This window comes from Henckelia pumila, chromosome 3, assembly GCF_033568475.1.
Source record: "Henckelia pumila isolate YLH828 chromosome 3, ASM3356847v2, whole genome shotgun sequence".
NCBI lineage: Eukaryota > Viridiplantae > Streptophyta > Magnoliopsida > Lamiales > Gesneriaceae > Henckelia > Henckelia pumila.
In genome coordinates, this window is record NC_133122.1 from 52,797,351 (window position 1) to 52,822,172 (window position 24,822).

Below are 24,822 nucleotides of genomic sequence, written 5' to 3' on the forward strand. Positions count from 1 at the left end.
TAATAGGAAAATTACATTCCTAACTTATGGCAAGGAAGAGTGATGTTACAATCTTCTATGCTGACAGCAAAGAGCCTAGTTGGAAAGATGAAATAATCGACTATTATCAATGATTATCAGATTCAAAACTCAATTAGAACAAACTATTATGTGTTTGCAAATATAATTTAATTATTAATTTTTTTTTAGAATTATTAATTAAATGCAAAGTATAAACTAATTTTATAATTAAATTTCAACATGATGTGTATATCTAATAATGAACGATACACGCATGTCGGCAACCTGGGGGGCGATCGTCTACGTGTCGCAAGCTCACAGTCACATTCTTTATGCATAATCTACCCAATCAAATCCCCTTTACAGTTGAAGAAGTGAGATTCAACAATGGCGGAGGATCATGATCCCAACGAAATGAGCCATGAGCAGCAAACAATTGACGAATCGACGACTCCTTGCGATGTTCTCAATCGATTGATCTCAACCATCTTCTTCCCCGATCCGAATTCAGAATATGCTTCTGCTCCGCTGCTGCAGAGGATCAAAGCTTCGCTATCAGTTAATATTCCTCTGCTTCGTGATGCGTCGACCAACACTGCTCGTCGTGTTCTTCTCTGGACTCGCCGCGGTGGAACCTTCCGCGCGCTTCTCGTAGTTTCAGTGAGTCGATTTTGCTCTGCTTCTACTCTCTGGATTTCATTCATTTGTGTAATTTTGATATATTCATTGTTTACAACTTTCGTTTTCTTCGTAAAGCGAAGAGAATCTTTTCTTAATTTGAATGCACAAAAGGAAAAGGTTTTCAAATCATATATTTTGAAAGTTGAAAAAATATACTCCATCTCAAATAATATTGTGATCGTGTGCGTATATTTGCTGTCTGTTTAGAAGTTCTTTTTATTCGATATTTCATGTTTGCGAAGTACCTATAAAAGGTTCAGACTTCAGAGGATGCATTCGAGCCATCTTTGGAGAAAAGTTTTTGGCTAATTTTGATCAATAGTCTTATTAAAAAAAGAAACTTTGTGATTCCTCTTATTCTGAAGACATTGTCCTTTAACTTGAAATTAAACCTGTATATTTTTCAGGCTGGGACAATAGCTGTTCTCACCTTAACAGGACTGTTGGTGTTTATGCTCTTCTTCATCGTGGCGACTTTCAATGCTGTGGTCATATCCCTTCTCATGTCTTTAGCAGGCGCTGGAGGATTACTGGCTATATTCTTCGCTTTCGTTGCAGCCATTTACTTTGGGGCATTATCAGTTGCTTTGTTTGTCATTTCTACCGCAGCAATTTCTTCGGTTATAGCTGTCCTTATTGCTACAGGTTATACTGATATTGCTTTCTTTTTGTCAACTCATGATATACATTTTTGGCCAGTTTTTTAACGCATTTGAGCTTAGGTTTCCTTAGTTAATTGTATGAACGCTGCACTGATTCCTTCACTGATTATATTTTTATGCGTCCAAATTTTGAATCCTAAATTTCTAGACTTCAGTATATATATATACTTCAGCAGCAACTGAAGAAGTAGATTGCTTCTTCACTTTAGTTTCTTCAATTCAATTCTTAAGGTAGTGTTTGTTAACCGATATTTTTTCTGTGCATCTTTTACACCTTGTCTTTGCTCGAAATCAGGTTGGATTGGATTCTTTTTAACATTGTGGGTGGTTGCAAAGAAAAGCATCAGCGTTGCCAAGTATTCCTTGTCCGTGACTGGTTCTTCGGTTTCAGCTTATTCTACAGCTGCTTGGCATGCCCGGAACCAAAATGTTACCAAGAAATCAGATTGAAGCTCTCTTTCATAACAACATTCTCGGTATAACACAGATTGGTTTGAGTTTAATTTACACGCACTCTCGGTATGGCACAGATTAATTTGCCCTATTGGCTTATGTTGGCAAAACATAGGCCTTAAGATGCAGCGAGGGGGGCGCTTGTGTAGCACAACATGCTGGCATGGGAATTAAGCTGTATTTTCGTTGCAAAATTTCCCGTTTGTGTGCAACTATGTTTCTTGTAAATACTATTTGTGGAAAAAGATAATTACTGTGGCTTGTATAGTGAAATTTAATCAGTCAAATACATGTTTTAATTTGTTTCTGGGAATATGAAAGGATGTTGGTAAAAAATTATTTTATGCTCTTTATGCTGACTTGAACATCCGAAAATCTACTTAAATGTTATTTCTTGGATAATTCATATATGAAATCAAATTTGAGAATCTTAAAGTTAAACATATGGATAATGCTAAATGTACAACAAATATCGTGTACAATGATATTTACAATAATTATATCGTGAGATTTGCTATTTTATCGTGAGATTTTGTATTCAATTTATCGTGAGATTTTGATATATATAATTTTTACATTGTGTTGTAAAATTTGTTGTACAAATTTCTTGTACATATAGCATTGCTCTAAACATATACGCCGAAAGAAGCCACGAGGAATTTGGTAGCTGTCATACGAAACTTTCTATGGGTTAAAGTATCTTTCCATCCGTGGAGAAAATCTTTCGGGAGCTTAATTTAGGATAAGCATTAAAGAAAATAAACCTTGTCGTGACACGAAATTTTTATATGGATCATTTTTTTTATTGACTGATTTTTTATTTTTTTTTCTACAAGTTTGCTTATTTTCTTGTGGAATAAAATATAGTTAATCAATATTGTTTGGGTACGATTTAATACCACTAGTAATATATAATGATCAGATGAACTTCAGTTAACCTCATAAATTTAATGGAAATAAAAAAAATTATTCTGTTTTAAATGGGTATTAACTTTTTTAAACATTTGAATCTTAATTAAATTTTACGATATACCACAAAATAGTGACAAAATATTTACTTAATGTAACCAATTGACTCTGATCTCCTCGTAGGAAAAGTATTACATAGTAGTTTGATTCAAATTTTTTTTATTTGTTTAGGACATTAGTTTAATTTGGCAATGGAAACATGTGATTTTATTCTTTCCACGCATTTCTTATATATCTTTGACTAAAATTAATGTGAATAGGTGGCACCAAGTCTAGGACACTAACTACAACAAACTTACGTGTAGAATAATTTGTCATCTCGCCCCACAAATATATATTTGTGTCGGTTTTATTTATATGATAGATATAATATATAGATAGTATTTCGTCGTGACACAAATATTCCAACCACATGTTATTGATGAGTACGATATTTGGAATTTTTCATATTGTAATTTGCTGAAAAAATTGGTCGGAGAAGAAACTATTTGGGTCTTCTTAGTTAATTATAATGATGTACAGTGTAAATTTTAAAAATTAACATGAAATATTGAATTGACCTCTAATTATTATTATTTTTTTTAAAAAATGAAATCAAATGCAACAAATAGAATAACACATTAAATTAAGGACTTATTTTGTACCAATTGGTGGTTTAAAAAAAGGATAATGATATTTGTGCATAAAGTCTTACGTTCAGAACTAAGTTACACGTTCTATAAATTAGGAAAGTATTAAAAAAAAAATTTAAAATATCTTTCATTTCAACCTAAAATTCTTTGTCTTGCTCAAAAAAATTTTTCACTAAAATATTATTATTTTTATTTTACTAGCTACTTACTTATAGAATTAATTTTACAAAAAAATCATTATTTTATAAAATTTTAAAAAATAATTATGAAAAAATATATAATTTTTTACCGAGTTCAACAAAAATAACAATTGTTTATTTTTTTAGTAAATATATTTTAAAATTTTTAAAATTAAACTGTTAAATTTAAATTATAAACGAGATTTTATTATTATGTATTTAAATTAAAATATATTTATTATTATTATGTGTAATAATTAATATTTTGTTACAAACAAAATAAAAAAACAAATCATGTAGGTTTGGGTTGATCGGATTAGTCGAGTTCGGGTCGGTCACTATTGATTTATTCGGGTTTGGTTTGAGAAACTTTTAAAAAGTTTTTGTACTTATTTATAGAATCAAGAAATATTTACTATATTTTTATGTATTGTATGTTTGAAAAAAAAATTTATTGTATATTGTATCATAGATTTTAAACATGTAATAATTATTTTGTAAAACATTGATTTTTAAAAATAATTTTTATTTTGTGTAGTAAGTATATTTTAAATTTCGTACAATTAAACTTTCAAATTTAAATTATATAGAACTATATAAGTGAGATTTTGTGATTATATATTTAAATCAAAATATATTGATTATTATTATTATGTGTATTTAATTATTTTGTTAAAAATAAAAAAAATCAAATATTTTGGGTCCAACCCGAACCCCAAAATCTCAACCTCAATCCGATAATTTTCTATTCAACTTGGGTCGGGTTCAATTTTGACACTTTTAAAACTGCACAATAGATAATAAAATAAAAAATAATAATATTTTCGGTAAAAATTTTTTTTAGCAATACAATAAATTGAAAAGAAAGATATTTTAAAAGAATTTTGTTATACTTTCTTAATTTATAAGGCGTTTAACTTTCTATGTAAGATTATATGTACATATTTGATCATTATCAAATGAGTTGTTGGGCAAATGAATTCATGGTAATTACTAATATAGGATTTTAAAATTTTTCATAAGTTAAAATAATCCAACTAAAATAGATTTGTCAAGAATCATATTACCTCGATTAGCACGATCTATGTGCTTACGCGAGAGATGAACTAGTTCGATTTCGCTTTCCATATTCGTGTCAAACAAAATGAAAATGGAAGAATAAATTTGAAATATTTGATTTTAAACGGGTAAATGTGAATCAGTCAATTATCAATTAAAAGTAATTGTGGAGTATAATCGACGTAATGACGCAACACTTGACGCCGCCAGCCACGATATATATAACAACTGGACAGAATTAAATTTAATGACTTTATTATTTATATATAATATATAATATATATAAAAATATTCTCCAAATTGGACTTATTCAAACCTCACAAATCATACGTCAAAAAGCCAATCTTTGTGAAACTCGCATGAAATATCATGGAAATACCCCATGCAACTTCATATGAACCACCCCACGCCCTCTTTTGTCTCTATATATGCAAATGAGAAAAAAAATTAAAAGCACTCATAATAAATTTTTAGTAATATGGATTCTTTGAAACCAAATGCTATGATTTTCAGTGAAAAGAAACCAGCTGGGAACTTCAAGGCCAATGCCCCCTGCAAGAATCACCCAAAACACAGGCAAGCACCTGGGGTTTGCTCCATATGTCTCAGGGAAAGACTCTCTAAGTTACCAAATATTGCTACGAGTAGTTCTAGTTCGAAAGTTGGGGTGTATTCATCACTTTCTTCTCCTTCTTCTTGTTCGGATCTATCTTCTTCGAATGCTTCTTCGTGTTCGTCTCCGGTCGTGAATTATACGTGTCGTGTGGAGTATTTGGAGGCTGGGAAATCCATCAAAGTGTTCAAGAATGTTGGCCAAAATGTGCTCAAGAAGAGTAGATCGATGGCTTATGTTTTGCAGAGAAGAAAAGAGGAGGGTTCCGTGGATGATCATAATAATAATGGTGAAAATATTCATGTCAAACGAGGGTTTTGGTCGAAATTGTTGCCTAGAAGAGGTAAGGCTTTGAGTTACTCGAGAACTATGAGAGAAAGAGTGGCTACGGAAATTCATTGACAGAAATATTCTACGTGGTTTAAAGGAAGGACTGTTTGAGAGAGTTTTTGGTAAATATTTTTCAGTTTTTTCTTCACAAAATTTCACAATTTCGTGAAGAAAAAACTCGAAACTCTCCCAAACAACACCTAAATGGTTCATGGATCGGTTATATTGGCTGTTTGCACATGTGAAAATTTATTTTCCAATTATTGCTTGTGATCTCCATCATTTTTAAGTTTCATTATCCACATCGAAAATATGGTTAGATAACTGAAAGGGGATATGGCTGAAGGAAATTTCACCTTCGTAGGAATTTGTGTTGGCTACGTCGTAAATATGGATTAATTCTTCATTTGAAGGGATTGAGGTAAATAAGGTTTCATTATATTTTTTGCCTCTTGTAACTTTGGATTCGTTTCTTCAACGTTTATGTAAACATCTCTCATCAATTAACTTTAAAAAATGGAATATGATCTGGATGTGTTGTGAAAAAGAAATTGTTTATATTTTTAAGAAAATGAAACAAAATTGTATTTTGATTGATTGAAAATTTGTCAAAAGAAGAGTTGATTGTGAATTTATGATACGACTCAAGGATTGTTGAAGAGGTGAGGAAGATGGAGAGTGGAAAGAAATCGTGACAACGAAGAAGGATAGAAATATCAAAGAAAACAAGAGCAACATGTGGATTGGTTTCATGCATAGAGTGAAAAGTCACTCATAAAAAGTAATATTTTTTTATTGATCAAGTCAGACATCAATCTCACAAAATTAAAATACGACATAATTTTGAAGAACGAAAATTATCATTTGAACATATAAATGACGCATGTCGGAAAAAAAAAACTAAGGAAAATCTCATAATGAAGAACGAAACAATGGTCATTCGAGTAGTAGTGATCAGGGAAAAGCAATGAAATGGTAAGACTGGACATTATTTTGCTGTGTTTTCTTTGGATCAAAATTACAAGGATCATCTCTTTCCATGTATAAATTCGATTAAAATTTGAGCCATTCATCCATCTGAAACAGAAGACAATTTTCGTAAAGATGGATCGTCGCTACAAGTACTCGAACTTTAGAGATGGATTGTATTTAGAGTCTTGAGTTCTCACCATCAGCATTTTGCTCAAATGAGACAACAATTTTAAGTTGCAATATATTCATATAATAGCGTAAAAGACAGCCTTTTCAGAGTAACTTTGAAACTCATCAATTATTATAGAAAGATTCCAACTGCTTCCTGACAGTGAGTAAGACTTCACAAAATAAGCATCTTCTTGATCGGTCATTTAGCTGAATTGGCTTCAGTCGACTTAACTTCTCTTGCACACTGAGATACATACGGTTTTAGCTGCAAACACAAAAGGCAGTATCATATCGACACAAGCATCGGAAGTCCCAAAAAAATAAAAAGTTTTGATAGCTTTGTTGGTGGTAATAGAATCAAGTACTTTATCCATCTCAAAACTTATTCATGCTTGCACCAGTACTTTTTCAATTTCACAAGGCAAAGGGCACATGATTGGATCACACATCTCAGCTAAAAGTGTTTGGTCTATGTCAAGTTCATGTGAATAAGGAAAATTTGCGCGCACTTGAAACAGCACTGAACGAAATTTGGAGGCCGAGTTCAAGTTTAAAAAGCTCGACTACAAATGGAAAAGTTGTTGGTAGGACATTTTGTCACCAAGATTATTAATGCTAAATTTCACAGAAAAGCTTCTAAACCACACAAATTAGATAGATGTGTGCGATCAATTTCAGGCGGGACTAGTCCTTTTGTTAGAGAACCTGAAGGCTTCCTAAATACAAAGCTGAAAGGGCAATAAGTGAGATGAAAACATTAACAAACATTGTTGTCACAATTTATTTAACACTGACGGGCTAGCTCAAAATCCAAAACCAAGAAAAGGAAAATAAAATAAAACCCACATTAACTTCTATGCACGAATTATACATGAAATTTTACACTTTGGGAACTAAAAATTGGAGAACAAGAAGGCTAAACACAAAGGGTAGGAGGACTAAAGGCACAACCAGTTCCTAATTTTGTTCCACTACAAAGAAAGGATCTGTTGAAACCACGACATATTACAGGAAATGAAGTGATATTCTGTTATGGTCGAAATATAACTGAAACCATAAGGAGCCGTTAGCCATCCAGAAACTCTAAGCTATCTTATAATTCTCCACGAGATTTAAGTGCTCTTACTCACCATTAATGCCACCATGATTTTGTGATATGATACGAATGTATTTTAAATACATTTTTCCTTTGATTACGTACCTTGAAGTCAGTCAAATCTGGTACGACATAGTGCGGCAACCTTTCAGGCACTACCACATAACCACCTGCATAAACAATCACTCTGTTATTACGAAATCTTATCTGTAACTGCTTTTCTTTCATTAAACTCATAAATCATACAGAGTATCAGTACGTATTGCACCATGAACCTAAGAAAAAATGTCAACATAAACAGACCAAATCTCAATATTTCCTTTTCCCCTCACCAGAATTACCATTTTGTAACTTTATAAAAAAAAAAACAAATACAATACAATTGTAAGTAAAAAAACCATGTTGGTGTATAAACTATTTCTTTGATTAATTTAAAAATATTTTTAGTAGTATATGAAAAACTATCAAAATTTTCACTGTAAGATTTTTACCTATCTACTTCCGCAAACCTATAAACTCGTTAAATTATCATGAGTGACACCTCACGAGCGCATTCTTGAGTTCAAATTTTATTTCTTTGCTTTATGCTTAAACTCAAGTACGAATAGTTTACTATTGTTGAGCTCATTAGATGAGCTCGAACTTATGAAATTCCAAATCTTATGAAATTTTACCAGCAATTCACTAGAGACGTACCTTTACGAGTGTGAAAGCCAGTGGGTTTGCAATTCTTTCCCTTGTAAAAACCTCGAGGACACTTCTTGGTCGTTAGAATATCAAGTGATGAAGTTCGCTTCCTTCTAAACGCCCTTCCTATTCCCAATATCAGCCCTAGCGCCATTTAAGATCTTTATCTACTTTTCCTCCTGAAGTCTGAAACAGAAATTTCATATTTTTACTGCATAAGCAAACTACAGCAACCATATGTCGTCATCATACTGTAAAAATTGTTATTCAGCAAAAAAGATCAGCATTATAAGCAAATAAATAGATTCACGACCTAAAACAAAAGTGAAAATCGTCAATCAGAACTTAACAGCCAAGCCGCAAAAGTTTGGTCAGTTTAAGCGGCACCCATGCCCAATTTCACCAAAAATTATCAAACAAATCGGAAATGCTCGAGATAATGTGAAGAGGCTGAATGAATATACAATCAGTTCGAAAAATGGGAACTCGATTCGAGAAAAAATGTTGGATGGAGAAAAGACTCACCTTGAAGCGACGAGGAGTAGCTAACGAGCCCTAAAATTTGATTATAGGAGGCCCTTCAGCCAAACCCCATAGCCCAGGCCCAACACATGCTTCATTCTTTTTAGTAGGATTAATTAATTAATTATCTAAATAACTTTTTGATCTCAATTATTAGTTTTGGTTTTAATAATTATGTTCAAAATGTATGGGGTAAAAATTTTATTTAGTTTTAGAAAAAAATATATATTTAGCTAAAAATGAAATAATTTTGGAAGCATAAATATATTTTTTATTTATAAAAAATTACTCCATGATCCCAAACTTAATTACTTTATATGATGTATTATAATATAACATGAATAATATAGATATATATATAACCATAAATTAATGATCCAAATTACAATTTTTTTTATCCTATTTATAATTTGGGACAAAATATTGAATTCGAGACCTAGTTGTATAAATATTTTTCTCAAGACATCAACTAAAAAATACTTTAAAAAAAATATTTTTTCCCTTCTAACTTTTTAATCAAAACCACTCTTAATAATACTGTAAAAACGATGTTATAATAATATATATTTTAAAAAAAACGATATTATAATATAGTAACTCAATATATAGTTTTTTTTAAAAAAATGATTTAAAATCTTTATAAAATTTTTAATAAAATACTTTGATAAGTATATACTATTTTATGTTTAAAATATATATATTTTTATAATATACTACTGAAGTGAAAATTCGATACGGTGTGGAAAATTTCAGCAATCAGCAGTGAAGCTGAAGCAATCTCTTATCTGAATCGCTGCGTGCGGCGGTGCTTCACTCGCCGGCGTACACTTTCTCACTTTACTTTGTATTTTTTATTCCATAATTCATAATTATTAAAATTAAAAAGAAGCAAGAAAAAGAATGAAGACTTTACCACTACCAACCTCCTTCCTCAATCTACGCCACCTCTCCCCTTCCAATGTTCTCCTTTGTCGCCATTCATCTCCTCTGATCCTCCTCCGCCGCCGCCGGACGCTTATCATTCAATCCATGGCCTCCTCCGCCGCCGCCGGACTTAATCAGGTATTTCCTTGGCTTTGCCTGTGCTTAACTGATTTTGGTGAGAAATCCTATTTCTTTGAATTATTTTATTTTTTTACCGATGATTTTTCATGAATGATGATTATTTGGTGAATTGACTTATTATCTTTTTTTTTGGAGCAAAACTCATATGATAAAGAAATGCATGTAAAAGTGACAACTTTTCTTCACTGGAGAAAATTTCAATCTTCTTTCATTTTGTTTATTTATTTATGGTTGTTGGATTCTTTGTGTATGTTTATGGTGGTTGATTAGGCAACGTAATATATTTTGAGAGCTGAACATGTATTCGAAAGAAACACTGTAAAAGAATTGATTTTTCCTCCATTTGAAGTGCCATCTTCTGATTAAGATGCATTTTCACACCTAAACAGATACTGGTACAAAAGCTCGTGTCAATTTAAAAATATTGCTAAAAATCTTTCACTTCCATGTCTGTGTTTGATGCATATTTTTGTTGTTTTTAGACCTTATTGCTCACCATAATAACACCCACGCACGTTATTAGAATACTAACATCGAAGGTTATGTTTTAATAAATTTTATAGTGAAAAAAAATGACAGGTATATCAATACTAGCTAACTTAAGCTTTTATCTCTAGCATATACTGACTAACGAGTGAAAAGAAAGAACCTTCCATTTCCCTAGGATATAGAAGCGTCTACTGGAGTAAGTAAAAGAGCAATATATATATATATAAAGATTCTCAAAAGGCCATTAAAAACGTCATTGAAGAACAGGGGAGCTTTAGCCAAAATTTTAACAGCATAGGTTTTTTGTGTCTATTTTTAGGGGATCTTTTGCCACTTGTGCATTTGGCAGTGGCCAAATGCTTTCACCCTGTAGTTAACTAATTTCTTTCAGTGATGCTTATTGGTGGTTTTTACATTGAAAGTTGAAACAAGTCGGTGTCACTTCTGTGGATGGTAATTGGTGATGTATCTCGTCAATCTAATAATTAGAAGTCAAAATTTACATTTTTGCGGTAATGATCGAGTATAAAAATCTAAGCAATTCCGCCACTGATTTTGTTATCTATTTCATTTGCCTAATTCGTGATTTTCTCACAGGGCAATTCTGTATCAACTTCTGCTGATGTTGACGACGATGTCTTTCAACTCATTCAAGCTCACCAGAATAAAGCTTCAAGGTTAACTCCCGCACAGGAAGTTAAGACATTTCTGTGCCACAGCTTACGTGGAGCACTCTCAACTTTCTCCGTGGTAATTTTTGAAACTGTATACATGTTAATCTTTCTCCCAAATTTATGTTGTGCATTAGTGTTTCGTGAATCGTGAACCTGAATGCTACAGAAGCACGAGGGTTATCCATCTGGATCCATGGTTGACTTTGCTTGTGATGCTTATGGAGCTCCAATATTGGCTGTAAGTGATTTGGCAGTTCATACAAAGGTACGCATGAACAACAATCTAGACTTTAGTGTAAAAGACGTGGAGTTTTTGTATTTTGTGACTTTTGTCTTAATTATGAAACTCAATTTCTTACTATAATTCAGAACCTCATGGTCAACCCCAAATGCTCATTGCTTGTGTCAAAGGATCCTCAAGATCGAACTGAGTTAGTAGTTACTGTGCACGGTGATGCCGTTCCAGTGAGCATTATTTCTTTCATACTTTTACCATTCTTAGTTATCATTTCTATTTGGTGAGTCCAACGAAAGCCTTTGTAGCTCTTGTTGGGGATTAAGATTTAACATGGGATTTACAATTGACCCTAATGTTTTACAATTAATTGATTTTTTGGGATTTGGTAATCTAGCTAGACTTCCTGGTATTCCAGTTTTTAGGAAGGGAGACATGGCTAAGATGGCTGTTTATGTATCGACTGCTGAAATGTGGTGTTTGAACTACTATATGATCTAAGAGAATTGAGTTGTACTTGGTGACGTGGTAGGTGCTTGGTTTTTCAACTGTTAATAGAGGCATGGAATTTGATTTTCATGAGTCATAAGTTGGTGTGATCATTTGAAAGGGGGTTATCGAGGACCAATACTTGCATGCCCAATGTGGTGCTTTTATTTACTTATGGCACTTGGGTTCGCTATACAACAACTATCTGCTTGATTTATATATACATATACATATACATATATATATATTTTTAACTTTTAACTTCCATCTAAACTTGAATATTTCTTGTTTAATACAGGTCCCTGAAAAACAAAGGGAAGAAATTCGAGCAATGTATTTGGGCCAGCATCCAAATGCGTTTTGGGTAATCTTTTGGCATGCCTAATTCTTGCATCCTCAATTTTCTGATCAATGTGCATGGTAATATTTGATAGATAACCCCTTTTGAAGGTTGACTTTGGCGATTTCCAATTTCTTCGCATTGAACCAAAGGTCGTTCAATATGTGTCAGGAGTTGCAACAGCTTTATTAGGTTCTGGAGGTTCGATTTGCCGAACTTGCCTTTTTTTTAGCAGCTTGTTTCCCGTGTTCTTTTTTTTTGTTTTTAATTTCCGATTAATGCCTTTGTGGCTTCTTTAATTTCTGCAAGATTTATGAAAATTTTACTTTACCTTCAGAATTTAGCCCAGAGGAGTTTAGAACAGCTGTAGTGGATCCTATTTATCAATTCTCAAAGCCCATTACGGTATGCAGAGTAGTAATTCTGATGTGTTGAACTCTCCATGGTGGTTTTGCTACTTACAAGTTTAAGCTGAGCTATTTTGAAATGCATATTAATCTTCTCAGTCCCATATGAACAAAGATCATACGGAAGATACAAAATTGATGGTGCAGCACTCTACATCAGTCATGGTAACATTTGCGGTTTTCTCGAGACATGTCCTTGTTCATAATGAAGTGATTTTAATACATACCAAAACAATCTTTCAGGTGGATTTTGCCCAAATGTTGGATGTAGACAGTCTGGGCTTCAATGTGAAGGTTATATTTGACTATCTTCTAGATCCCTATCTACTTGTTTATGTTCTCTTTATATCCTGATAGTAGCTCATATCCTCGTATCACGTTTGGTGGCATAAGTTTTATAAATTGTCAAAGTATCTTTCAGGCTGACTATCAAGGGAACACTTTTAAGCTTCGAATTCCTTTTCCTAGGCGCGCAGCGGACAGAAAGTGAGTCAACCCGCACCAATGTGTACAATCCCAAGTCTTTATTTAGTTTGGGACAATGAAATAAAATTATCCATCAAGTTGATCTTTCTTTCTGTACCTTGCTCATCTTTCTCATCAAATTTCACGCATAGGGATGTGAAGACACTCATAGTGGAAATGCTTCAAGCAGCCAAGGCCTCCAAAGCTACTTGATTACGCTCATGAAGGTTCGATTCTGGAATTCAGCTGTCTGCCCTGTTCTGATTTTTTAACATGATATGGCACAGAAGGATTTGCGGGTTATGCCAAGAACGATATTTAAGTGATGTAAATGGAACCGAAACTTATTGCAAAGTTTATAAGGAATAATGCGTGATATGTGCAGAGATATAGCTGAGATATTTTTAGTTTTTGCTCAGCAACAAGATGTTTATGGTAGAATGATGATCAAGAAAATATGTAGAGCGTGGAAATGTCAAGTTAGATATGTGGAATACATATTATTTACAACATGCCAATTGTCAAATAATAATGTCCCAACGTTTTAATCAATCATTCCTTTGGGCTTGCAGTTGGATTGCTTAGACTAAGCAAAAACTAGGGATGTTTGGGAAAATAGACTCAATCAAACATTCAAATACACTTACGGTTATTTTTAAAATAAAATGTTTGATTGACGTTAGATAATAAAATATCCCGCAAAAAATAATGTCACAGCGTTATAATGTAACATGTTTTTTTAAAAAAATAATTGTTGAATTGCATGTGTAGGAACACATGTACTTGTTATTTTAGATTTTATGTTTCAAATAATCCACTGGAATCGAATGTAGAGATGGATTAATATAATAGCAAAATTAGATTTTGAAAGCTTTTGAGACCAAAATAAGGGTAAAATCATGTTTTAATAGTACAAGTAAAATAGATGTATTCATACTGTAAAAAAAATAAATAGATATATTCATGAGAAGACTTCGAAAAGCGGAACTCAGACTCTCTCCACAGTCCACTACAAAACTTCTTTGAGTTTAGCCATGGTTTTTGAAACTGTGGTAAAAATTATGGCTAAATTTAGACACGGTTTTAATCAAAACTATGGCTAAATTAGCCATGGTTTTAAGTCAATGCGTTTGATACGGATTTTCGACGGCTAAATTTAGACACGGTTTTAATCAAAACTATGGCTAAATTAACCATGGTTTTAAGTCAATGGGTTTGATAAGGATTTTCGACGGAGAGATCGCAGTGTTCGATTATAGCTATGCAAATTTATCGAACGCAATTAACCATTTTAAGAGAAAATTTTCAGTTTTGATCAAGTCTATTTATGTCTTGGCGATTTTGGTTTTTTGTATATGTTTCAACTTCTAGTCTTAGCTGATAACGATATTTTTTTTACTGCAAAATTTATTAGTTTTTTTTGGATGTGATTTCGATGCTACACTGATATAATACCGACACATGTAGTGTCACATTAGCATATGATAAAAATGACTATTAGAAAAACTGAGAAGCGACAACTTCAGAAGAATCGAAATGGCAATTACCGCACCAAATTAAACCATTATGCTGCTAACGACCTTCAAGGCTCACAAAATGGGAAATGAAAACGAAAATACATTTATAAATTATCCCGTTACATTATATGATATCCCAAAATGAGATAGATTTTTCTTTTTCCAAAAAGAAAAGGAATTAAGGAGAAATAAATGAAAATTATAAAAATCAATAAATACTAGAGTTGCTGCTTCTTCTTCTTCTTCTTCATCATCATCTTCTTCTTCTTAACTCATAATACTTTCTTATAAATTCATGCGCTCTTTTTTCTTGAAAGAACCATACAATTCATACGGGGAGTCGATCGAATTCGAGAAAAGAACCGCGGAAACCCTAAAGAAGTCGATCTGGGCTTACACGAGATGACTATTATCGTGGAACTTTTCATTGCTGAGGCCTAGTGTGAACTCCAAACTTGGGTTTTTATAATTTTCTCCATTCGGAATTCCAGCATAGCTCTTTGCCCTTACAGATTCGCATTCCTGCATGCATTTGTAATGTTCGAATAAGCAAGCAAATCTTTACGTTCATAATGTTCACACGCACATGCATCTGTACTAATTAATATAAGCTTCACATGTGCATATGAATATGAAAAACAATATCAAATACATCAAATAGTTCACGATTACAAAAATTTTCTTGTTCTTTTTTTTTTTGAGAATTTTGCTCTCTTAAATTTATCTACATTGCATGTTATAAAGGAGCTATATAATTTGGTAATTGTATGATTGTACAAATTAGATTAGAGAAACAAATTATACCTTCCATTGCGCAATCAAATTATTTTAAAAAAATTATCGATCAAGTTCTTGGCTCGAAGTAAATTAAACTTAATTACCTCCATCAATTGAGTGGACGACGATCTGATGAAGCCGTGCGACTCACCAGCATTCGCTTGTAACCAACCCTCTCGACTACTGTAAATATTGAAACATAATTTACTTTGTTAGATTAATTAAACTAGATGACTAAGATTTAAATATTTCGGGATAGATCAAACTACACATTACAAGAGAATAAATCAGATCTTTTATATATTTGCATAAACTCGAACGATATATATATATATAATCACTTTGTTATCAAGACGATGATGATAAGAGACAACCGAACGCATATGCTCATTAAGTTGTTTACATAGCTAGCTTTTGAAATTGGATTATTTCATTTTAATAATCATTCAATAAACTATTTTGTATTCAGAATGCAATCAATGGGATTATTCGTATTTTATTTACTCTATATCACAAAAGAGGATGATATGAGCCAAATATATATGATGCAATGCATTTGAAAGGAAGTGAAACTTTAAGAAAATACATGCAATTTTTGAGTAAAAAAATTAAGTTAGGGAAGAAGAGGAGGGGGATTGTGGGTCATTAAGTTGAGGTATTAGACTAAGTAGAGGATCTTTAAATTGATCCTCTCATTTCTCTCCGATGAATGCAGCATTCTCAACATTCCATGAATAAAGTGTTCGGTAATATCAATTTAAAGCAACATGCAAATAAGCCAAAATCCTAATTTAAATTAATAATAAAGCAACTTTAAAAAAATTTATTATATAACTTAAAGTTTTAGAAAAGTTAAATAGAAATCAAACTAAGGAGTCGCCATCAATTAGAAAATAAATAAAGTTTGAATTAAAGTAGAAACTTTTTATGGGGTGAAAAATTATTCACCAAATTCAGACAAAAGTGTTGGTGAAAATTCAAAAGCCTAAAAATGGAAACATCATCTTAGACAAGAAAACGAACAAGTAAAAAAAGAACCCTCCTGCTGAAACCAAAAGTACAAAAACTTAAAAATCTCACATAAGCAGAAAACAGCATCGTTTTGGAGTTAGGAACCTGTTTGTTTCAACATTTTGGACAGTGTATAAATTAAGGTTTTGATTTGTACAAAGAAGAGGAATTATTCAAACAATATAAATGACAAAAAAGCTGGTATCAAACAGTGCTTTATTCCATCTATGCTACTATTTCCGTATGCAAGGGCTTTGGGAAAGAAAGAAGTAGATGAATAAGAAAGATTAGATGGATGCATGGTAAATTTAATATTTTATTGCAAACTCCTAATTTTCGAATTAACAATCGACTAAGTTTAAGCTATAAGGGCTTAAAATTTGCCACTTAAGAAAATAGGCCAGTGATACACATAATAACTCCGAAAAGTAACGATTGCAGATTTTATCATTATAAAGAAAAAAGAATTGGCCAAAACTAGATCTACATATAAAGTAAATTTTTTTTTTAAAAAAAGAAAAGAAATCTCCTAAGGGTTAATTATATTACGTGATTGCTTTACTTTATAATATTGATGATTTTTCCTTTTAATGATACTTGTGTTTTTCTAACTTTTCTGTGAACCCCAATCAAATATTCTCAAATATACTTTCTGCTTCATTTGATATTATATAATATATATACTAATTACAAATCTCATACACGATCGGCTATATTAGAAATGTATACGTGATAAAAACATAAATTTCCTCTGAGTAGTGAAAGAATGATGGGTCAATCTCAGGTGAAAATCTTCCGGAAAAATATTCAAAGATTTATATTAAAGTTACGCAAAGAATAAACCAAACATATATACAAGTAAAGTAAAAGCTGACACAAGAATTAACCCTTTTGTTCTTCGAAAATGATGGAAGTGATTTCACACTTCCGAGTTTCAGGCACCATGCAAATTAAAGGAAAATAACAGCAATTCATTATCATTCCATTTTAAGATAATCTATATCCAAACATCAATCTGAGCGAGTCTTATAAAAATTAATTAGCAATCGAGTCTATTATTCTTTTATGTACTAAAATTTTGCGTTTGTATCTCCTTTTCAAAAAAGTTTGTTAACTGCGTACCTAGAGGAGTTGCTCCACAATGTACCCGCCGTCGCGGCGGTGGAAGGGTAATCTGCGTCTTGTTGTAAAGAACTGTCAATTCCACCTCCTCTTTGATCCATGAATCGGGACCGATCGCTGCTGCCACCACCACCATTACCAATCGTGGAGAGGTCGTCTTCACCGGACCCATCGGAATGCCCTTCAATAAGTTACATATATATATATATAAAAAAAATTCCGAGATGTCAAGATATGTGATGATCAACTCGTCATATGCATGCACATGATGTGTATATAGGCAAGTTCAATGTTTTTGTAGCTAGTAGTGAAAATAATAAAAATTAATTATATATATAAACTGATTCAAATTAAGTCAAATGATGGATGGGAAGCAGGTCAGAGCGATTCATGTGAAGTAAATATGATGTGCAGCTAATGTACCTGAAGAAGCTGCAGGCTTGTCAGTTGTTTTAACAGTTCGATACATCTGTAAATTTAAAACCATGGAAAAAGAATGGAAATTTAAAAGAAGAAATCATTGGAAATTTAAAAAAAAAAAATTTGAAAGAAAGAAAGAAAGAAAGAAAAGACAGTGGAGTATGCATAAAGTCTAGTGCTACTCCTACTCCAAAGTACTGCAAGATTTCTGGGCTTCTGAATCATGTCTTGTTTTCACCATTAATCGAAGAAAATTAAATCATGTAATATATATCATTGAGAAATGATGACTTTTGTCCCACTGTGTAATCTCTCTCTCTCTTTCTTTGTATTCATTCATCATCGATTTTTGTGCAAGAAAAGTAGACATCATAAACCCGCAGAGCTTAGAGTGAAATATTTGTAAGGTTGGAATGAATTTATTTTCTATTTTTTTTCTACTTTTTTGACTTTTTTTTTTTTCTTTGGGAATAATGCAATAAGATATACCTGTAAATGGCTCTTGACATGAGCTAAAGTGAGATCCTTCACATCCATGAGTTCCAGTACAGATTTTGGGGTCGCCCCTGAAATTCAAAAACCAGTCAAATACAATACTCCCAAAATAATAATATTAATATTAATTATAACAACACAACAATAGACCTGAATTTTTTCATCTGGCAAAAAAAAAAAAAAAGAAAGCGTGAAAATTGGGGGGATTAAATCTTAATTACTTTCATGGCCGCCAAGAAGCTCAACTGCATGCACAAAGCGCGCGTGAAGTGTACTCGTCCACCTCATTCTTGGTGCCCTCATGCTTCTTTTAGCCGGAAGCTTGGGAAGAAATCTTGATCTCAAAATGCCATTATGTGAAGTGTCCCCCAACCCATACTGGTAAGAAGCTGCGAGCCCACTAAACCTGCCGCCGCCGCCGCCCGGGATTCGGTAACCACCGCCCGGAAAAGATGTATTAGGCCCCGGATTCAACATTGGCATGTGGGTTTGATTCAAACCACCTCCGAAATACGGAGAACAGGGGTGATGGGAGATGGAAGAAGAAGAAGAAGAAGAAGAAGGATAAGGCATTTGGTAGTAGTACATCTTTGGATCTTTGTCTCTGTCCAGAGGGAGGAATGGGAATGGCCGGTTCGGATAAACCGGAATCCCCTTTATGGGTCTCAGACCGTCGGATACATCGAGCAAAGAGACCCCACTATTGATTTGATTCAACTGGCCGGGATTAGATTGGTGGTAGCTCAAATGGTGATAAGGGTTTTGATGAGTCTGTTGTTGCTGCTGCGAAGCTTCTGATGCGAACAAGTTCTTTTCAACAGGCCGCCGGATTATTTCGTCGTTGGAGGGATGAGCTAAGGACAGCTCGATGAAAGAATTGCTGCAATTCTTGGGGTTTTTTTTGCTCCTTAGAAGATCGAAACTCGAAACTACTTCGTTTCCGTCGTCGCAGATTCCTGAGGAATTAGTGTTGGGAGGACTGATGTGAAGGGAAAGATCTGGAGCTTGCTTCGAAGAGGCGTCAACAAATATCCCTTCCAAGGGCATTTTTCTTTTTCCCCTCTCACAAGAACTATTCTTCTTGAATTTCGGACAAAAATGGTGGCTTTTTTATCCCTCCAAGTATTTTTTTTCTCTTCCAAGAAAATGGAAATACTATCCAAAAGTTGAATAAAATATATATGGGGGAGTGAAAACACACACACACGGTCAGCTAAAGGGGACAAAGATTTGACAAAACTAATATGCAAAAGCATACAACAAACGGAAATTAAAATTAAAAGGCTCAAAAACTGCAAAGTCTTGGAAAGAAACTAAAACATAGGTAATCTATAAAAGATGATGAAATCTCAGACAAGCTAAAGCTAAAGCCAAGTACTTGTTGACGAGAAAAAAGTGGAATTATAAGGTAGATAGAACCAAGAAAGAAAAAAAACTAAACAGGTGAAGATGAATACATGTTAAAACCCAAATTTTAGAGTTGATTCTTGGAAGATTTGAGGGGGGGAACTAATTCCCATATGAGATTGTAAAGTTGTGAAAAGATAGAGCTTGTCTGGTATGTTGAAAAAGCCAATTAAAGGAGGAGAACTCAAAGGAAGAGTGATGAAGAAAACTCTTTTAATTACTCTTCTCTGATCAAGTGGAGACGAAGAAGAGAGAGAAAGAAAAAAAGAAAGAAAGAAATTAAAGAAAGAGAGAAAATTCAGAAAAGATTGGTATTTGGTGTAATTCTATTCCTCGAGAGTATATCTCTGAAAACGACACTTGAACAAGGCCTCTCACTCACTAGTCAAAACATACAATATTACACGCTCATTTAGTGGAATAGTATCCATTTATTTATTTTATTTTATGTATCCAAAAGTATATACTTTCTTAATTCTCCTCCCTAACCCAATAATATTACGTTGTAAATCTCAAATTTATCGATTTTTTAAAATATTATTTATATTAATAATTTTTAAATTTTTTTAATTTTTCAAACATAAATTTTAAAATAGTTAATGTTATAAACTCTTACAAAAATACTATACGTAAACCAAAAAAAAAAGTTAATTTTTATGGGAATAAAAAAATTGTATATTTATTTAGATTTATATTGTCATGTATCATTTGATTTGCTTCCCCGTGGACGACGGGTTAAAAAATTGTTTGACAGAAAGTAAGTGTCAAGTGTGGATACCTTTTCCCCCACCCTCTTCGCTTCATAATCTCTCACATCCACACACACACACACACGCAAACAGAGATACACACACGTACACATTATTCTTCTTATTAGTATTATTATATATTATTATTATTATTATTTGTTTTGGATGGACTTTATAGAAAATAATTCTATTCTCATGTTAAGACAGGCCAGGCCATATTAAATATATTGTCTCGTGATTGTTAGGTCAAATTAATCCTTTATATACATGTCACCACTCTCCAGAACAATAATTTTAAATCTATATTATTTTTTAGCTGTGACAATATTTGGACTGGAGTGATCATTTCAAAGTTCTATTGTTGTGAAGTATGATCTAGCTACTTATTTATTTACTGTATTGTGTGTTCTTGTGGTTAAGACAATTTAATTGTCCCCAATTTTTTTAGATAATTTGACCATTTTATTATTGTAATGATTCTGAAAAGTTGATTAAGTTATACTCTAACAGTTGTTGGTTTCACAAATTAAATTATCGACGATCTACGTACGTACTATAACAAATATTTATATTTCTAACAATGGTAAGTGTTTTGTTAGACAATCTCATTAATGTTTTTTGTATAAAATATAATATTAATTTTTTACAAGTCAGGTCGATTAAAAACGTTCTCACAAGAATTTTTGTGACCATCAATTATTGTATTTTTCCACAAAAATGTTCATAAGACCCGGGAAAGAAAACGTTCTTGCATATGAAATTTTTTTTACGAACACTGAAAATTCCGCTTGTTCGGGAAGGAATGCGAATAAAACATAAAAAGGTCAAAAAAAATAAAGTACCGAGAAAATAAGATGTAAAGGTTTTAAAAAAAATTGCCACATTTGAAAAGAAATGCACCTACGTCTAGGGGCCTTACATTAGGTCAAAAAATAAGATATTTGTTTAAATATATTTTATTATACACGTACACACTAATGTATGCAAATAGAGTACAAGTAGACCCTTTGACTTGAGTGAGAGATCCCACAAAGGCGTGTTTGTTTGCTAGTGTACATCTTAAGCATGTGAATAAACCCAAGTAAAACCAGATTATACCTTCTAATTCCCTTTCATACTCCCAAATATTCCCTTCTAACATTTCAATTATTTTTTTTGACGTGTTGGGGTCTTATTATGTCTTCTTCTACATACACAACCTGATATTTGCTCCAAGACAACTCAGGGAATTTTTTAAGTTTATCATTTTTGGGTATCTTCTCGATCAATTCACGATCGTAGTCCACTAATTTATAATTTTTTACAAAAAAATATTCATTTATCAACGGACTGTTGACGTAACATCAGACATGTTATTATCTTCTAGTATCAAGTCATTATTCCGATTAAAAATGACTACAATAAAAAAAAATACAAATTATTTTAGTAATTAAAATTGTTAATTGACTGATAACAAGAACAAAAATAAAAAACATGAAAGTTATAAGACCAATTATGTAATTTTCACGACAATTAAATTGGTTGATTGTTAGCATGTGGTAATATTAGTGCAGTTAAAAATATTTTAGCTAAAATTTGAAAATAAAATACTCAAATTTGTCTTTTGGGATCTTTACCCAAAGTTTATTACCCAAAGTTTATTGGTCAGTCACTTTTTATTCATATTTTATATTGAATACTCTTATAATTTATAACATTTAATACTCCACGCGAATCTTGGAGAATTATACTCCCCAATGTTGAATTTACTGTCCTAGATATTACATTGTATGTTCATTAATTAATTGATTGGATCATTGTCATATGTCCTTTGATTTTACAAAAAAAACTCATTAACTAGCAATCTAGCATCAATGTGATCGTCATTAAGTAATATTAATCGGCATAATATAATATAAGTTATTTTAAAATTAGAATAATAACTTTTAATCATTGACTCTTCTCCCACACCGCCCCAAAATATTTGGGGTTTTATTTCAAAACCCTAGGTTGGATCAAGGGTAAAACTATATTTATTTTTAGCTGTCAAAAAAATTATATTTATTTTTTAGCTGTCAAAAAATATATATATTTTTTACTTGTTTGAAGAGATCCTTGAATACGTGCAAATCGGGAATTTTAAAAATGAAAACTTGTAGCCCTTTCACCGGGAGATAAAAAAAACTTGGGTCTAGGGGTTCCAAACGTATGATATACTAATACTATTCTTGTGTTGACTAATTATATAAAATTCGACACCTTCTACGATGTAACAATAATGACACAAGTAGATATACGAGTGTTTGTGTCACACATTTAATGCAATACCCACACAATGTGTGTGTGAAAATATGTGTATAGACATTATAGACATGTACATACTTTGAATTTCCCCACAATTACGCTGCTCACAATTTTTTTTTATAAGAACGTGAAAAACGAATTGAATATTCTTCTCTAATGCTAAGCGCAAATCTTGAATTGTTTTCAACGTATATATATGATACTCAGAAATAAAATATTAGAGAACACATTTATTTATGCAAACTTGACATGCTAATTTGTAGAAGAAAAGATATACATACACTAGTATATATACTTTTTAACTTTTAATAATTCGACACGTAGATCAAAGTTCCAAGATAGAGTAGCGGTTAAATTTTCTCATTTTCGATGGAACAAAAGAGATTCTTTTTAATTAAACAATTTTTTTTCATAACACAGTTGAATTTTGGTTACCTTTGTAGACTTTGCTTTCCATAATAATGATACTAAACGAAAGCTAACTTGTTGGCCCTCAGATTAGAAAAAAGTGGTGGTGATTAATAATGGGGATGGACAAGATAGTTAACTAATTCAATTAATAAAATATTGAATATTTAAGTGCCACCTCAGCTGCATGCCCTTTGATTTAATTTGTTTTTAAGGGGAAAAAAATCAAAATGGAAATATTTATAAAATTTTGAATGAATTTATTACCTTGGGAATGATCATTGTCATGATGCAAAGGTGATAGGATTTTTGGTTTATATGAGTGTATAATAAATGTAATCACTATTCCTACACAAGGATGGATGGATGTATGTGTTGTACTATATATGTTGCAAGAAGTTGAGAGTAACTTGATGGAGGTAGAGCCTGAAACTCGGGGACCGAAATAGCAATTCTTTTTCTACTGGTCTTGCAAACACACTCATGGCCACATGGATTTTATTAAATGTCACTAAATTTGACAAGAATGTAACCTGAGAGATACTGTGTAACATGCGTAGTGTCACGATTCTTTTACAATTACACACTCAAAACAAAAATTTAACATTAGATATGGGGCCCGTATAATGTGGGAGTACATTAAGGTGGTAGTACATTAATCCCGTCTATAAAAACGATCAAAATGTAGTGAAGCATTTAGGTTGTTGTACGATTTGAAAGGTTCGAGATATGTTGTTGAAATATATATACTATATCGTTTGATAAAGCGTCAAAACAATGTGTTCTAAAGTTTAGATAATACTGAAATTTATCCGACATTTAAATAAAATGGAGAGGGATTATCTCATGAAAGAATTAATTGATTCACCAGAAAATCATTGAACTGAGTCTAATAACAACAACATAATAGATAATATTGATTAAAAAAAATGAATCAATCATATGTACTTCCGATGCGCATATGATCTTATTTTTTTTAATTAATTCCTTAAATGTGTGAAATAAATAATTACGATATTAACTGAACCATGAGATCTAGAATGTTATAGCATTAGCACAGGCTTTCAGATGATTGCATTGCCTCAGTAAATAACTTGGTCAATGGTCGCCACAATACTTCATCCCACTTATGTCATGTTTTTGGCTTCCGAATTTTTCATGAAATTTGCATACTTTATAAATATGATTCAATTGTCAGTAAATTTACGGTCTTAATCTACTAAATTGTATACTTTTCAATTTTAGTCTTAATTCACCTGAGTGTTGATACGATGCCCAAAAATGATGGTGTGTTGTGAAAAAATAAGTGACACCAGATATTTCTGAGACATCCGATTTCATGTCAATGCTTAAATGAAAAATCTGAAATTGAAAAGTGTAAATTAGTGGACTATATGCATAAATTTAGCGACAACGTGACCCCAAAAAAAATGAAATACGTGC

At 32.2% G+C, this 24,822-nt stretch overlaps 4 protein-coding genes across 7 annotated transcripts; 2 read left to right on the top strand and 2 right to left on the bottom strand.

Annotated features, from left to right (window-relative positions):
- The first annotated feature begins 280 nt into the window (after positions 1-280).
- LOC140892447 (uncharacterized) lies at positions 281-2,151 on the top strand. 2 transcript variants are annotated; one of them, XM_073301325.1, is made up of 4 exons: positions 281-660; positions 1,089-1,326; positions 1,639-1,819; positions 1,912-2,151. In XM_073301325.1, exons 1-3 carry the CDS (start codon positions 388-390, stop codon positions 1,791-1,793), a joined length of 666 nt encoding a protein of 221 aa, XP_073157426.1. In that variant the 5' UTR covers positions 281-387; the 3' UTR covers positions 1,794-1,819; positions 1,912-2,151. The 2 variants fall into 2 exon arrangements, with proteins under 2 accessions (XP_073157426.1, XP_073157425.1); XM_073301324.1 differs by having other exon boundaries at positions 283-660; positions 1,639-2,149.
- A 4,499-nt stretch (positions 2,152-6,650) lies between these two features.
- LOC140892452 (uncharacterized) lies at positions 6,651-9,108 on the bottom strand. Of its 3 annotated transcripts, none has more exons than XM_073301337.1 (4): positions 9,030-9,108; positions 8,514-8,690; positions 7,923-7,987; positions 6,651-6,986 (listed from the first exon to the last, which is right to left on the bottom strand). In XM_073301337.1, exons 2-4 carry the CDS (start codon positions 8,656-8,658, stop codon positions 6,921-6,923), a joined length of 276 nt encoding a protein of 91 aa, XP_073157438.1. In that variant the 5' UTR covers positions 8,659-8,690; positions 9,030-9,108; the 3' UTR covers positions 6,651-6,920. The 3 variants fall into 3 exon arrangements, with proteins under 3 accessions (XP_073157438.1, XP_073157439.1, XP_073157437.1); XM_073301338.1 differs by lacking the exon at positions 9,030-9,108 and adding an exon at positions 8,855-9,022; XM_073301336.1 differs by lacking the exon at positions 9,030-9,108 and adding an exon at positions 8,818-9,022.
- A 656-nt stretch (positions 9,109-9,764) lies between these two features.
- On the top strand, positions 9,765-13,736 carry LOC140891824 (glutamyl-tRNA reductase-binding protein, chloroplastic). The gene is made up of 11 exons (XM_073300484.1): positions 9,765-10,088; positions 11,178-11,330; positions 11,421-11,519; positions 11,624-11,719; positions 12,277-12,342; positions 12,429-12,519; positions 12,656-12,723; positions 12,825-12,890; positions 12,969-13,019; positions 13,147-13,211; positions 13,343-13,736. The coding sequence occupies exons 1-11, from the start codon at positions 9,927-9,929 to the stop codon at positions 13,401-13,403; spliced, it is 978 nt and encodes a 325-aa protein (XP_073156585.1). The 5' UTR covers positions 9,765-9,926; the 3' UTR covers positions 13,404-13,736.
- Positions 13,737-14,748: 1,012 nt separating this feature from the next.
- On the bottom strand, positions 14,749-20,213 carry LOC140890623 (transcription repressor KAN1). The gene is made up of 6 exons (XM_073298537.1): positions 18,754-20,213; positions 18,527-18,603; positions 18,041-18,086; positions 17,618-17,798; positions 15,589-15,667; positions 14,749-15,229 (listed from the first exon to the last, which is right to left on the bottom strand). Exons 1-6 carry the CDS (start codon positions 19,577-19,579, stop codon positions 15,101-15,103), a joined length of 1,338 nt encoding a protein of 445 aa, XP_073154638.1. The 5' UTR covers positions 19,580-20,213; the 3' UTR covers positions 14,749-15,100.
- Between the last annotated feature and the right edge of the window lie 4,609 nt (positions 20,214-24,822).